This window comes from Triturus cristatus, chromosome 6, assembly GCF_964204655.1.
Source record: "Triturus cristatus chromosome 6, aTriCri1.1, whole genome shotgun sequence".
Classification (NCBI taxonomy): Eukaryota; Metazoa; Chordata; class Amphibia; order Caudata; family Salamandridae; genus Triturus; species Triturus cristatus.
In genome coordinates this window covers 1805448875-1805465883 of record NC_140589.1, presented here as the reverse complement: position 1 = coordinate 1805465883, position 17009 = coordinate 1805448875, and the positions used below count along the sequence as shown (strand labels likewise).

At 41.5% G+C, this 17009-nt stretch overlaps 1 protein-coding gene across 11 annotated transcripts in view; it reads right to left on the bottom strand.

Annotated features, from left to right (window-relative positions):
- Positions 1-17009, bottom strand: part of OTOF (otoferlin) — a 1069570-nt gene that overhangs the window by 155542 nt on the left and 897019 nt on the right. For 5 of the 11 annotated variants that reach the window (XM_085613159.1, XM_085613153.1, XM_085613152.1 and 2 more), the window contains exons 27-31: positions 11666-11785; positions 7452-7613; positions 5795-5957; positions 3532-3662; positions 2684-2713 (exon numbers count right to left, since the gene is read on the bottom strand). In XM_085613159.1, the coding sequence (XP_085469285.1) occupies positions 2684-2713; positions 3532-3662; positions 5795-5957; positions 7452-7613; positions 11666-11785 (606 nt within the window). Of the gene's footprint in view, positions 1-2683; positions 2714-3531; positions 3663-5794; positions 5958-7451; positions 7614-11665; positions 11786-15157; positions 15230-17009 lie in introns of all 11 variants that reach the window. The other 6 variants (XM_085613149.1, XM_085613148.1, XM_085613151.1 and 3 more) reach the window with 2 other exon arrangements.

Here is a 17009-nt window from a genome sequence, read left to right as displayed (position 1 = left end):
GAACTTGAATACTTTTGGGTCTCTGGCCAAATTGGGTCTTTCGACCAAGGGTCTCACACATTTTCATAACGTTATATGGAAAAAGACTGAGTGTTATCATGGATTTCTGGTGGCAGGGCAGCCAGAGGTCTTGGTATGGAGCAGGGCACAGAGTATGTGTGGGCCTAAGCTTCTTCCTAGCCTTGTGAGTAACAAAATTTGGACCTGGCTTATCATGAGAAACTAGAACTGGTGCCAGAGGTCCAGTGCTTATCTAGAAGAATTGGACACAGGAAGGGCACTGGGGAAATCAGAAGATGGCTATATTCAGTTTCCTATAACCTAAGCAGACAGAACTGGTAGTCTGTTGTGAGTCTTCGTCCTGACTGTCTTACATTGAAGAGATCGCGTGGTAACCATCTTCTTACATTGAAGAGATGGTGCGGAAACCAATGATGTATGTTGATTTGGGAGTCACTGGCCAGCCACCCCAGGCAGAGTTGATCTGCTGCCAGCTGATCAGAGGACTAGGCACACAAGCAGCCAATTTAGTTCTAGCCAGATATTTGTGCCAGGCAGATTTCTAGGCTAAGCGTTGATTGCAGCCCTGAAATCAGACATATATGAAACTACTACAAGGCCTATAAGGTAAATGTCCTAGAGGCTGCCACAAAGAAATGATATGAGGGTGATTTTGACATTGATGCAAAGACTCCCTCATCTTTTGCTGTTTGGAATGTGCCCATCCTGAGGACACATTTGTTATGGAACATGGTGCCCATGTATTAAACGCATAAGAAAAACCAAATAACAAACACCAATTATGGGATTTTACTTGTGAGGGTCAGTAGACCACCTTCCTGGAGTACATGTAAAAAAGGCCCTTGCCCCCTTCACCACCGAGCAGCCATCACCAACCGTTGAGGAGCATTACCAGTTCAACATCAGATAGGATGTGCATAGAGAGGGGTGAACACTGAGCTACACAACACTGCAGGAACCTGACACATAAGAGGTGATGAGGCGAACTGAGTGTCACAGGTCCAGAATGTATGTTTGGGATGAGATGGGTCAGAGATCCTGCATGGAGGTCTCTTTTATCGACGCACTGAAAGGATATTGGCAGACACCTCGCTGCTTAGTGGAGCCCTACAGGGGTAATGCAACTTGGCATCTTGAGGAACCGCCACTTCATATCAACTGCCCAGGGCTGGGGACAGCAAAGACAGATGGTATAGAACATATTTTGTAGGAAAGACGCAGACTCTTTGATTTAGGCAATGAGAGAAGGAGAATGGCAGAAAGACACTGGACCGCTACGATGCCTCATAAACATGGCAGCAAGTGTGCAGGTCACGGTTCAGAGAGGTTATGGCCACTGCCCCAAGAGGAATTTTCAACAGGAGAAGATTGGACTGTGGCGATCCTCAGGGCTTCCGGATATGAAGTTAGAGAAGGTTCAGGGGTGCTCTTTGGGACCTCCTGAGTCCTAACTTTACTACTACTAAACTGAGAATAATCCTAATTTTAAGACTTTCGGTATTCACAGAAGGCATTTAGGAGTCCTAAAGTTAGGACTCCTAAGTTCTGTGAATACCGAAATGAGTAAGTGCCTTCTGTGAATACCAAAATGAGTAAGTGCCTTCTGTGAATACCAAAATGGTAGTAAGTTTAGGATTTTGTCTTAAGTTAGTTCTGTGAATCGGGCCCTATGTTTCTTAATGCCGGTTTTACTTCCGTCAGCTGATTCTGGAGCGTACACGCTCTTTTGCTGCATTCAGAACTGGATGTGGATCTCTTGATATAAGAGACCTGTCCGGCACAAGACGGTGTGATTGCTGAACAGCACTTGGATTAATGGACGTAGAGGACATAGAGTGATGATATAACTGAAAGGAGTGCAATATTGATTTTATCCGGGGCGGAAGTAAAACCGGCGTGAACAAACTGATATTTTTTAGAATGATATAGTCCTGAGCAAGTTGTGGAGTAGTCCTGATTAACGACTAAACACATGTTGGCTTTGTGGCTAAAAAGAAATAAGATATTAAAGATATCTCTGGAATACAGATTGTGATCTTGAACATATCTTTGTGTACTGTAAACACTTTACACAGCGTGTGCTTGAGGCTAGAATGTGGTATTGACAGTGATCTTCTGATCACGTTATTGGGGTGTGGGGTGAATCTCCCTACCTCTGAGAGCACCGCAACCGTTAATAGTATTGTGTTAGATATTGTGTGAAATAATCAAATGAGCGTCAGGTCCTTACTTGATCACCCACATGAGACTATGCTAAGAGACTATATGGTAGCAAATGTTCAAATTTCTTTTTTGAAACTTTAATATGTTGACAGACGTTAAAGAGATGGACAATGAGACAATTTTAGAGAAATACTTTTTGCACGGTGGCACTATATTAACCGAGTGGACATTTGTTGATATCTTTTCACCTCTAAATGATGGAGAAAAAAATTAAATGACATTTATCTTGAAATATTGCATTGAAACATTTAAACATTGTGCTATCTTGTATCAAAGGGCAGTGCTGCATTTTGGAAAGTTGTGCACTCAAAACAAGCCATGCCTCAAATTTCATGCATGATAAGCCAACTATGCCATCAGTCCATTTTTGGTCAACCAGGCCTTAGTCCATTGAAGATGAGACCTTCGACTAAATATGCGACCTGAAGAAGGGACTTACCACGTCAACTTTCACAACGGCATCTGAGTTCTGTCACATGGAAATGAAACAAAATGGAGACGAAATAATGAAATACAACTAGGTGGACTTCACACAGAAAGAGTATGCAGATATTAAGTGATCATTGGAAATGGAATGATTAGGAACACTAGTGAGCAAACTGAAATTGGGATGATCTGAGATAAAAATGTAACTACTGTGAGCTGGCTGGCATGCTTAGTCCAGTAGAAAACTGGTATTGGAAGCAATTCTGCAAAATGTGATACAGCATAAGTCTTTAATGCCAAGCTAAGCCTACACTGTTATCTGCAAAATGGCTATATGGTCACCCTAAGCAGAATTGTTTTAAATCTTATCAATTGCAGATAGGGGTGAAAGGGATTACATTTGTAAATCCAAATAACAGTCAAGCTCCGGATTTCTTAATTATCTGCTTCGTTCAAACAATCAAAGGCCTGATGCTCTACTCCCATCCACAAACTCCAATGTGAAGTTTGCGTACTGTCAGTGAATAGGAATGTAATTTGCGATGTTACCTTTGTTCTAATTGGTCACATCACAAACAGGCAATTTACAGTGGGGGTGCAAAATGACCCGCCTCATGAATATTGGCTGTGATTGTAGAGGCAGCATTTGACTTCCTAAAAGCGAAACATTTTGTTTAAAGAAACCCGCATAATATATTATGAGGATCAAGGTACAGTGAAGCTATGTATATGGCCAAGGGCCATTCAATACAATAAAAGTTGTGTTCTATTCAATCGAACAAAAGTTGAGTTCTATTCAATGCAACATAAGTTGTGTTCTCTTCCAATCTATATATGTCTAGAAATAGATGAAGTACTCACCGCCTCCAGCTTCACCATGGTTTCCATTTTCTTGATGGGCACCTCGGGTTCCATATTGACAACAATTTCACCTGTGGGATGAGAGTAGGGGCCTCCGTTTGCCAGTGCCATATAGCCGTTCATCAGTTTAGCTGAACAAAGGGCAGAGAAGGACAGAACAGAGGACAGACTCAAGAGGTACAGTAGCAGGAGGTATAAAGTACAGCATGAATGGTGAAAAAACGAGTGCAGTGGTTAAAAGAGACATGAACAGGTAACTTGGAGAGGAAGGCTGCACTAGAAGGACAAACAAGTCAATGGAAGGATATAAGGCAACTTCCCTCCTGGAAAGAAAAGAAACAAGAGTCTCTGCATTCATGGGCACATAAATTAAGAAACAAGATGGAAGTAACAGCTTGTGATGCTGATGCTGTAGACGATGTTAGGCTGATGTGCCACCGTGCTTTGTATTGTTTCATTATCACTGTGAGAAAGATGCTGCTCTGTCATTTGGAAAGAAGCATGGATTGGAGGATTGAAGTAGAGTGGGTCAAGTACGGTATCACATGGTTCAATTCTTTCTCTTGTAGATGAAAGAGTTGGAGACCTATTGGCAGCTTCCACACATTCATCATCCCAGTTTATTATTGATTTCTGGATCTATTTTCAGCAATGTTCAGCAAGTCCAAGAAAATGATCTAACCTGGTTATTTAAATGTCTTGGTTGATGATCCCTTAAATATCGCACATACCTCTGCCAGGTGGTGCACAGGCCCACACACATAATCATGCTTCTCCACCTCACTTATTTTCACCACCCACATATTCTGTTCACTTCCTTATCTGATTCCAACGTCCAGATTTACCACTTTTTGATGCAAAGCAGCAGAAAGCATTCAAATCTGTGTGCTGCATTGCACAAGGGGGGAAACAAACCACAAACCCATATCAAATAAGATTTATTTATTTATTTATTTTTGGCAATTTTTAAGATTGGCCTGCTGATGCTGCAAAGCACTGTGTCGGCCACTTAAACAAGGCTGACATGCACGACACTCAGCTTCACTCGATGGTGCAGACGTGAGCGTGCGCTGTGAAGCACAGGATTTGTATAGGAAGCGTACCCTTTCAGCACAAATTCCTATGAATGGACAGATTCAGTAGGATCCACATTGGATGTGTGCTCTTTACTACAGTACACATGCAAAGCATTGCTATTTTTGAAAAATGAGCACATTTCACCTTGTGTGTGCCTGGTTCAAGTAATAAGCTGTTTTTGATGCATAGCCTGGTCTGACTATCTTAGTAGATCAGGCATTGCATTGAAACCCACGGATGGTTGTGTTGATCTATGACAGTAAAGCACCCTCGAAGCAAAGCGTAGTACAGCACTACAAGGTGGTTTTTGCACTCAGAAGAGGGCACCTTTCTGGAGCACAACACCGTTTGCACTGGATAGTACATAGCAAGTTCCACAGTGCAATACTGCAAAGCCTTAGTAAATCTAGGTCCAAGGGTTTTATGTGAATTACACAAAACCATAATGTAAGAGCTGGAGTGATGGGAAAAGGCATAATATTGCACTAATGTAAATGTTTAATTAATCTGTGAAATGTTAATTAGAAGAGGATGAGTAAGAGTTGATGATAGAGCTATGGTAATAAATGGTTACAGGTTGAGGTTAAAGATAGGGTTTGATATAGGGTAAATGTAAAGGTTTGAGTAAATGTGACGGTAAACTATACGGTCAGGACTGTATCATTCTTTATTATGGGTTAGTTATTCTAAACATAATGTACTCCTTCATTACAGCAGTCTGCATTTTTATATAGACACTCAGAGCTACTCGCCTTCATTCCATATAGTCGAATGTTCTACTCTCTCCCTGTCCTGAGCCCACGTTTCCTCCTTGACCTTCTGCTTTCAACACAAATTCCAGTAAAGCTACTGTTAAGACAACGCCTTTGTGCTCTCCTGAAACTGCAGGAAAACCCTAAAACAATCTTGTTCCTAGTGATAGGTGTAGGTTTCAAGTGAATTCTATTTCAGTCATCCATCAAGGCCAATAGGGTATCTGATGCCCCTACTGGGACTGAAGAGAGATGACCCTTAATATGCAAACCTTAAAGGTTGTTACAAGAGACCTGAATTGGATGCAGGCCCTCGTCCAGAAGCTGGACTATTGTTATGCAGGCACATCACTGGCACAGAGCCTTCTTGATAAAGATAGACTTCCTCAAGGACCATAGAGCATGGAGAAAGAGAAATTCTGCATGTACAGTACCTGCAGTGCTCCAGTTTTGTGCTTTCTTATCCGGAGGCCGGTAGATGAACTTCCTCAGCGAGCTGACGGCATGTGAACCCACAAGAGTATATCTGCCAAAGGCTCGGCAATCCACCACTCGAATGTTCAAAGGTGGATGAAGCAGCTCATTCTCCGGCAGGTCCTGGGAGATAAACAAAAAACATGCTCATCGTCTAATCATGGTAGGCTTCTTCAGAGTTTCAGTGTTTGGGGCTATGTGAATTAGGTACCAGACACAACTGGTAAGTAGGAAGGGGTAGGGACTGTCCATTAAAAAAAACAAACCAAGAGCGGTTGGATGCATATAGAAAAAGAGATGAGTGATACCCAGTGGAACAGAGAAATATGAGTCCTAAATAGGGGCTCCTCTTTGTGACTTGTAATAATTGTAGTGTGCCATATTGTATCAAAATCGCCCATGTCAGTCCTGCAGTGTCACACGACACATTGAACAACGTTTAGCAGTCCACCTAGGAAGCACTTAAGAATGGCGGCAAACGTTAGTGGGAACCAATCGATGCCTACTGAAATGCACTGCTCAGTAGTGCAGCTCTACTTGCAAATGACACTTTAAGGGCACAATATTTATAAAACCACTAAAAACCAGAATTGGACCCCCACAGCAGTCTCTGTACATCATCTTGGGGGTGCATGTGACCACCCCCTTTATAATTTAAGATTTTTTAAATTTTAATTAATTCATCTTTATCTTTAACTTATTTTTATAACGTACAGTGAACTACGTAATTGCAGGTGATGCTGTAGAGGCGATGTAGTGGCAGGTCGAAGTAGTGGAGGGTTGTAGTGTGGGTGCACTTGTAGTGTGGGTGCACCCTTGCTACACTGTTGACTGGTTGAGATACTCAATATATGTTAAAATTAGAAGCACCTAGGCCTTCAATCCCAGTTGTCCACAAAGTGAAAAAGCCAGGGCAAATGTTTTTTACGCCACTTTAGCATTTTGTGGGTTGAAAATACTTCCGTTTGTGATCGTTTGTGCCTGCAATTACCGTCAGGTGCTATCTGGAGAAAATTGGGAAGTCAAAACTGTATGGTAGTGGTAGTACTGCACACAAAATAAGCCACATATGTTTTTGCATGCTATTCCAAAATGAATAATAGATTGCAAAACAGACCACGATATCATGCACATACTGCATAGCCGAAGGTGTTATTGCACTGGGTATGGCTACGCAACTTAGATTGAAGCCTTTAAACATTGTTTGTTGATGAACTGGAGCCAGATGGTAATGCAGCCAAGAGCCACCAGTTCTAATGGCTGCATTAAATAGTGTCATGAAACGCAAAAGGACCCCTCCCAAACTTGTACATTTGCAAAACTAGCAAGTATAAATAAACATATCACTCATCACTTCAAAGTACTAGACCAGATTAAAACAGTTGTGGTGCTCTGACGTACCTAGCACCTCAGACTCTGCTTAGGGGCAGACGCCACACTCACCACGTCAAACTACTGGACAAGGGAACCAAAGTTGGGGTGACAAGTGTACCTCGGACCCCCACTCAGTGAAGGGGCAAACACCACACTCACCACGTCAAGCTGCTAGACAAGGGCGCAACAACGGTGTGCTCCAGTGTACCTGGCACCCCCCAGACGGGGCAAACACACACTCACCACTTCAAACCATTTGACCAGGGTGCTGAAGTTGGGGTTCTTCTTGTAGTTCTGAATCAGGGCAGACTGCACCCCTTTGCCAGCACACTCAATGTCCACCCTGGGCCTGTCTACCTGGGCCAGGTTAACTCTTTTCAGGTCTCTCAGACCCCAGAACAGAATCTGAGGAAGAAGGAAACAATATGTTTTCACATGGGTTAAAATGATAATGCTGACAGCCCAAAGTTATGGTGTTCTGGAACTACTTAAGCAGTTCACTAAGAGTTTGCCAGAACTGTTCACAATCTTCTGGTGGCTTGTCACATGCACTCAAGGTGCCATAGGGGTGTGTAGGATAATCAAATACCTTCATGTACACAGAAAGTCTCAAGGATACATTATGAGAAATGAACAAAAAACAATAAAAACAAAAATAAAAAATGAAACAGTATAAGCAAAAAAAAAAAAAAATACAATTACCACATTTACATATATAGAGGATTCGTCAATACAGCAGAATGTTTATTACAAGAGATAAAGAATTTTATGTGAACAAAATATAGGAAACATTTGTAAACCCTTCAACAGTAAATGTACATTGTATAATCAGAATCATTGTGAACCTAGAAAAGGACCCTATGTACGATCAAAGTGATGTAAATTGTGATTTAATTTATAAATCATTCTTTCAAAGGCATGAAGGGATATAGGCGATAATCCTGAAGTATCGTGCAAACCATCATTTTGACTAATTGGTATTACCAGCACTCTCCTTCAGGTTGTTTTTTTCTGTATGTTTATCCCGTTGAAAAAAAATGTAAAAAGCCACAGAGTTAGGATTATTATTATTTTTTTTTTTTTTCGAGTTTTCTATAGCGCAAACAAGACCCAGATTAGGGTATCAGAGCGCTTTGTAAAAGAAGCAGAGTATGTGTAAAACATTTGCAAAACAAAGCAGAGATAGTATCAAAAACATTTGTAACAAATTTTGGCAGGTAACAGAGATGGTATTAGGAATGATTCGTTCGGAGTAGTGGGAACAAGTTTGAGTACGAATAAGTCATAGAGGCGAAGGTTTCATTAAGGGGAGTGTAGAGAGAAGTTTGAAGTAGTGGACTGGAACAGTGCCTTGCAAGTCAGTGAAATACCTGGTGTGTTAGTAGGGCCGCATACGATGAGGCAGGTGCAGAGTTAAGGGAGTAATTTGCTCATTAGGAAGGATTTTGCTCCCTTTTGAATAGTGGTGTAGAGGAGAATTTTCTGATGCATGGGGGTAGTGAGTTCCATATTCTTGGTGCCGCTCTGGAGAAAGCTCTGTCGGAAGTTTTTGTCTTACTGCAGTGAGAGGGTTTCAGGAGTAGGTTGTCGGAGCTCCTGGAGTGTCTGTTTCCTGCAGGTAAGGTGAGTTTCTGGGATAGGTACTGGGGGGTGTTGTGGTGAAGAGCTTTGTGAGTGATACAAGCCATTTTTAGGTGGATTCTAGCTTCGTAGGGCAGCCAGCTGAGCACCTTTAGGTGTGGTGATGTGTGGTCAAATTTCCTAGATCCTGTTAGGAGTCTTGCTGCTGCGTTGAGACAGGCCTTTAGAGGGGCTGTAGAGATTTTGGGCAGCCTTGTGAGGGTAGTACAGCCGTACTCCAACCTCGATATGACTTTCAACTTGAGTGTTCTTTAGGGTAGCTGAGTTAATTGCTGCCGTCCTTAGCTCGAGTTGGAGGAAGTTGTTTTTTGTTGTGAGGAATAAAGAAAATTCTTCACTAGTAAGCTGTGAGTTCGAAATCAGGAGAGCAGTTTTGGCCAATTTGATAGATTGTTGCATTTCGAAGAGTTTCTTCGGTCTATTTTTGGCATTGTCTAGTTCTGATCTGAAGAAGTCTTTTATTGATTGTAGGATACTTTTGTTGTAGGAGTTTCTAGATTTCCTGAGTAGTTTGAGGTGGAGGGATGTTGTTTCCATTTATGTTCAGTTAATCTTAGTTTACGTCTCTCTTCGTTTAGTGTTCCGTTGAACCATGGGTTTTTGTTTTTGTCCCGTATTCTTTTGAATTTTGGGGGAGCTACAAGGTCAAAGACTTTGGTCATCGTGGAGTTGTAGTGAGCAGTGAGGTCATTGACGTCTGACATGTTATTGGGAGGAGTGAGAACTTTCTCACAGTGGGAAGCTAGGTTTTTTCAGTTTAGGTTTTTCGTGTCTCTTATCCAGTGTTTAGGCTTGACTAGCTACGAATTAGTTTTATTTCTAGCGGAGGGAATTTGGAAGGTAATGTGATGGTCTGACCAATCACAAGGGGTGATCGAGATGGATTCAATCATTTTTTCTTTAGAAATGATCCAATCAAGTGTAGCACCTTTGGAGTGAGTGGGCTTTGAGATGGCTTGGATCAGGGAATGGTCTGTTAGGAAGATTTTGATAGCGCTGACCTGCTTGTCTAGGGGGTCTTCCCAATGGAGATTGAAGTCGTCAAGGAATATGTCATTGGAACGAGAGGTCGAGTTAGTTGTAATGATTTCCATAAGTTGGTCTGTGAATAGAGCGTTCTTATTTGGGGGGTGGTAGCATATGTGTAGTTTGTGGGAGTTGTTATCTGAGGATTTTAAATGAATTCCGAGGTATACACAGGATTCCATCGGTTTGGAGTGAAACTTCGAGATAGTGATGTCGGATCGATGTTTGCAGGCAATGCCTCCACCTTTTTTGTGATGTTTGTCTAGTCTTATGATGTTGTAGTTTGAGGGACTAGAAGGTCTAGGCATGGCGAGGATGATTCTGTGAGCCAAGTTTCCGTGAGGATGATTACATCCATTTTCAGATTCAGAATGAGGTCGGCGATGTCAGAGGCTTGATTTTGGGCTGAGCGGCAGTTTAGTAGAAGGCAGGAGATCTGGGTTTATCATTCTGTGATTCGGATGGGATGTTCTGTTTGGGTTGATGGGGTCTGGGGAAATAGAGAATTCTTCCTTATTTGTGATGTGGCAAGTAGTAGGAGGAGTTGGAGTTTTGTAGAGACGTAGTAAGGTTTGGATTTCCATCAATACGTTACCTATTTCCATAGTTTAAGCCAGTTTGATAAATTGAGTGGTCATTCTCCTTTTTATTGTGGTTCTTTGATTATTGATCTTCAATAGCTGAAACAAATTAGAATCAAAATGGCCGTCATCCTTTAAGATGACTGTGGTGTAAGGTAAGTACAATCTTCCATTTGCGCCTGATCAATACTCTAACACAAGTGCTAACTGTGATCTCCATGTGTGTTTGCCTGCACAATTTCCACAAGCTATAATCTGGAATCTGGACAATAATGCACAGCTCAATTTTACAAACTCAATGAAATCTTTGTGATGAGGATTTATCTCTTTAAATATTTGTGGTTAAACAGAATTTTAAAGACATTATGACTAGGCCTTTTCATTTTTCACTAGCCTTCTTCAGGACACTACACATTTTGATATTAATCTTGCCAGAAACGTTTAGTCATCTTTGTCTGTAAAAGCAAATGGATTATTTTGCCTTACAGAGTAGAAAAAATGATTTAAACCTGAGCCCTGAAGATTACAATAGTTCTTTGCAGTTACTCCGTGCTCTGCAGTACTGGCACAAGTCTGGAGATTGCTTGCGATCCCCTTTAGCGAGGATATGCTTCTCCAGTTTGGCCAAGATGTTTCCTTTTGGAGCAGGACCAACAATGATATACACTTGTTTTGCCCCCAGTCTGCAGTGGCACACTGAGGGAAAAAAGGGCTGCAATGCAACCCAAAGTAATCACAAGTTGGTGGAATTCTTTCAAGCATCCTACCCATCACTTTTTTGTTTTTTATGGAGACACTGTGAATGCCCAAGCGTCCATAGCGCCAATGCCCATAGAACACTGTATCCTAGGAATCAAGACGCACCACATTGAAAAAGCCTAATAAGGCTGATACTGGCCATGTCATGCTTTCATTCCTCTTCAGAAGGAATGTAGTTTGGTAGTTTGGATTCATCTGTTCCTTTTGGAGCAGGAGCAAGGCTGACTTGCATATTGTTGATTTATCTGTAGTGGCAGAATGAGAAGCAAAATGATGTGACCCAGAATAATTACCAGTGGCTGAGGTTGGGTCAAGAGCTCCATAGACCACTCTTTTGGTCTTTGAAGGATGAAGTCCTACATTGCTATTTGACAGGCACTTTATTGTGCTGCACACAGTGGGAAGCATCATCAAATGAAGAGTCACTCAGCTGTGATATCAGTAGTTTACCTCAACTCTGTATTTACTCAGCACGGGCCGTATGCCGAGAGGGACTGGTAGTATAGGACCCCTGTCCATATCCGTGGGGCCGTCAATCGCAGGCAGGTCAGACTTCCCCGCTGGCCCAATCTGTCAAAGAGAAAACAGTGTGGATTAGATACTATTACAAAACTCAAGATTTATGCTCCGCGATACAATGCTCATGCTATTTTGCTCAGCAGGCGCCATGCTCACATGCAATGGTTTATCATTCTGTTTCTGGAAGCAAATCTGATGTAGTACAGTGGATCAAGGGAAACTCACTCATCTGATGTCTCCTTTGATCACTTGTGAAATATAACTGACCCTTATAGTTGCAAGTGCTCAACACTTACATTAGACGAGAGTGTAAATCACACAGAGAGGGAACAAACTCATAACAACAAATTGACATGTACACAGGTCTAAAAGTATTCTGTATTTGTTGACTGCTTCTATTCAGTTATGGTTACATTATTGTGAAAGCATAAGATTACAATGATATGCTAAACATTGCATGATGTGCTAAATTGCAATCCCAAAGCCCGTACCCTCAGGTGAGTCCACTGCTCGCTGGTGAAGCTATCTCAAAGGGGTGATGTCATTAGAGAAGACACAACACCTTCTATCAGCAAATGGTCAGGTGCAGCCAGTACATGCACTAGCACCTCTAAGAGAGTAAAAAGATCATTCCGTACAACAAGTATAAACCCTGACAGTCAGGACAACCATGCCAGAACTCTGGGGTGATCACTGGGATGTGAACGGAATAATGGCTGCTGAAGACAGCACTCCCTTCGCTCAAACTTCCACCCTAACCTCATGCTTTGGGTGGTTCAGACACAGAACAGAAAAAAAGCAGGAGAATGGCTTATGTCACTCGCCCATAAACATAGAGTACTTCCACTCCCCCAATAACACCAACCCCTCCTCTTGCCAGTCCTGTGAGCTAATAGCATAAAGCAATGTTGAATCATGGACTACGCATTGGTAGCATGCTGCTTCCCATTGGACGGGCTTCGGCTTACATGACTGGTGTGCTGCGAGGAGGGGATTTTGTTTGATTTTAGAAACTTTGCTGACTAGGATGGGACCAGTACAAAGCATGTTCTTCTGAACTGTAAGAGTATGACATGCTGGTGTGCAGTAGTATCTGGGAGTCAGTTGTTCGCCTCTAATGCTGGCACTACATCTAATTAATGATTGCACTTTTCTGCAATAAATTGATAAATTCAAATATTGTCACCATGTAAATAGCCACAGTACAAGTCTGATACCATGTATGGCTTTAACATGGTGAGGAGTGGTATTTACTTGCAAATATACAGCATAGGTGTTCAGGCCATGAACACGTGCTAAAATCAGTCTTAAGTTATTCCCGTTGAAGTGGTATGGGAAAACTGATCTAAAATGGGAGCCCAATTCATCACCGATTCCTAGCAGACCTTTCAAGATCCCCGTTGACACACTACAATAGCCCATAACCCTCATCCACTTGCGATACTTCAACAAACGCTAACACCTTGCCTGAGAACCACGACTCTCCCCTCTGCATTTTCTATGACATGTATGCACCGCTCCGCATCACAAATTCAAATCCAACCCTAATGCACCATGCTCAGTATGGAACAAGCGCTTGCCATCCCCTAGCCTGTATGCCCTGCATGAGAATTCCCCAATTGCAAAGGCAAATAGTAAGTATATAGAAAGAACAGTTTTTGATGTTGGCAGGTACAGTTCCTCACTTTCAGAGTGGTCAGACGTTGTATAAACCCACTCCCTACACATATCAAACCAATACATTATCAAAACATCTACTAATATCAAACGCTTGTTCTTAAATAATATAACCACCATGTGCCATAAACCTGCCTCTGCAAACACAAATAACCAACATCCCATCACCTACATTCTTTTCAAACATCATCCCTGACCCCAACTCCTGGTAAACTTTTCATCACACCCCACAACCTTGTGAACATCTTAATGTCACACAAAGAACTCTCATAAGATAAAGAAATGATGCCAACTTCCCTCATTAAGGCTATCTCATTCTTCGCTCTTTCAACTCAACACCTTCCTCCATCCTGGTACTACAAATAAATTCTCACTCCTTCAAAGAAATCTTATGTAGACTCAAATGATCTCACCAATTACCAACCCTTACCCTGAAAACAGCAGTGGCAATGCAAAGATCTTGTCAAACATCTTAACCTCGAGCAGGGCTATCAATTATATTTCTGCTCCCACAGCCACATTGGAGGCTACAGTGTGGAGGTTGTTATTAATGCCTTTAAGTTCACTAATAAGGTAGAAAAACAACTCCTCCCCGGTTCACCTACATCTATCCATCAGTGGCCTTCAACACATCCTGAATAGATATCTGTCAAGCAATTCTCAGCTTGTTCACTTAGGGCCAGATATACTAAGAATCAATTCAGTAATAGTAGTCGCAAATTGCACACCAGCTTTTACTGAATCACTTCTGATTTTTTGAACTGACCTATACCGGTTGATGAGCAAAATCAGCATTCGTAGCGGATCGCAATCTGATCTATCTCATAAATATGCATGTGGTAGGTAGCGAATTGTGACCTACTACGATTGGTTACAATCACAGGTATGGTGGAATACTCTGCGGGTTATGGCTGATGAATGAATTTGCTGGTCCTTTCCCTCATTAATATGTGCCAGGCTTAGTGTCAGGCATAACCATGCACTCTACAAATACATACAATAAATAAAATACAATAAAATAAATAATCTTTAGACTTTACATGGAGCCGCTGTGGGGTCCTATCGGGTAAGCAAGATATTGCCCTGTAAGTGCATGCTGTCATCACACAGCTGTAAGTCAAAGTGTGCACAGCCTGGGGCATTAATCACCAACTGCGTGGACATCCAATCTAAGATGTTAATCACCCCTTGCCCTCTCAGAGATCAGCACAATCATAGAGATACTAAGAAGAGCTAATCCATTGGCTGCATAGTTCTGAGCTTGCTCTTTCTCAACCAATCAGAAACAGGGACGCATAAAGTCTTCAGGTGCTATGAAACCATAGACACAAAGTACACTGTCAGGATTCAAGGTAAGAAGCAGAATACAAAAAGAAGCATAAAAATAAAGCCAGATAAATAAAAAGCAGAGTACAACATAAAAACACAGTGAACTATTTTAAAATTGAATGTTAGCAAATAAAGATTATGCATTCTTTATTCATTTTATGCTTTTGCCTGTCCTGGAGAGGAGATACTCATCTGTCTGTAGTTAATATTTTGTAAAATAATCTCCATCCTTGCATGCATGTGACAAATAAACTTCAAGAGTGCTAATTCAGAAAAGTTTTTCCCAATGTTCTGGTACTCCTCTGAAGGCATCTCTGACAAGAGTGACTTATGAATATAGACATCATCAGCTGCCATAGTTTTAGCTCATTGATTTAAAAATAATCTTTCATCTGAAAGCAGGACATCTAAAAGCACCTTGATTTTAGGCAAACTGGGGTCAGAGACAGCAAGTAAGGCAGCCCTTATCTCTCGATCATCACGGGGAATCTGGCAGCATGAGGGACAACACAGAGAAAGAAAAAGGAGAAATGTAGGAAAAAGCATAGACAGAGATTATAGTGTGGTATGGTCCTGGAAACACTGCAGGTGAAGAAAAAGCACATGTCATCTACATGCACAGTCATCAAGAGGAAAACTTCTGGCGTACAAGATGAGTATTTCTTGAATTATGAAAGGCTCTGGTTTAAGGACAGGGCTGCCAGCTAGTCATATAGACAACCTTTAATCCCAAAAAGTGGAAAGCTGAAACTCCAACAAATTTGCAGGACTTTGCTCATTTCTGATTGTTTCATCTTGTGTGGAATAGGAATCAACACTATCTTTTGTGTGATAGACTACAAATTCTGTCCCATTTATTACACTGCAAATGTAACTTTTACCTTCTGTGGTGGGGAAGGGTAACACTTAGCTTTTGTGATGGCTCATCTTTTAGGGATAGATGTATCAAATGTTTCTACCCATTCAACGTCTATAGGATAATGTGTTCATACATTTGGTCCTTAGTTCCTTTAACACCATGGTTATCACCATTGCAAATCACAATATACCCTAAACAAAAGGAGACTTTGATAAATCATTAGAATTGGCCAATATTATTACCATACTCCACACCTGGTGCTGCTCAATTGTCAACGCCCAGGTTAGTTAATTCCTGGTGCCGTAAGGATGCTAACTGATATTAGGAGAGAGAAAGGATAGAGTCTGGTGAAAACTTGTAAATTCAACAATCAAACTAACACACCTACATGGTACGGCTACTTCCAAATCTCCTTTATTGTGCTGCTTTACTTAACCTTATTATCATAAAACAACACCACTACAAGTCGGCGGAGCATTAATATTCTGTTGGAAGTTGTGCCTTGGTGTGAGACTATACAGTAATGGTTTGTAGAGGAATGCACAGGATACCAAGTGGCAGAAGTGCATATCTCACAGGCGCAAATCTAATTTAAGATAATACACTATGTATCTATTAGAATATTTGCAGTGCCTTCCATTGAAATTTAGTCACTAAAAATGAACATTGTTAGCAGTATATAGCCTTTCCAATAACAGATTTGTTCAGTCTTTTTCCCATATGTACCATTCTTAACAGAGTGGGGGCATGATTAGGTTGTGGTGTGGCATGAATATTGACACCGGCATACCGACTGGACACAGTAGCAAGGACAAAATATTGAAAATAAAATATCAACAAGTAAGTACGCCTAGATTGTATAGACCTAATTCCACATGTTTACCAGTTCATGAGAGGCACTCGAACCACAACATGGAGCTGCAAGCTTCAGACTCGTATTTTCAGGTACGAAGGATGCCAGCTAACTGATCACTTTCGCAGCCATTCACCAATGCTGCCTGACGCGTTTCGAAGTCGTCTTCTTTCTCAAAGGCTCCTGGTGAAAAGAGCACGATCCGGTCACGTCCTCCAACGTACACTTAAATAGCGTGCCCCTTGATGGGCTGTTCTGTATGATACTGCGCTAGTAGTTATGGGAGTTGAAGTGCCGGAGGGAATATACGATTCCCAAAAGGTGCATAAATTGTTCTGCTGAATATATTAAAAACCCGCTGATGGGTCTCAGGGCGCCGGCTCCTCCTATATATGTAGTTCCTCGATATTCTGTCCTTGATATTCTTTTTTTTTTAATTCTCTTTTTATTGAAGAAATATGCTTGTACAGTAAGAAATCACGGGTCAATACAGTATCAGTAAGGCACATAGAACACCATTGTGTGCAAATAGTGGAAAAAATGCAGTACTTCAGGAC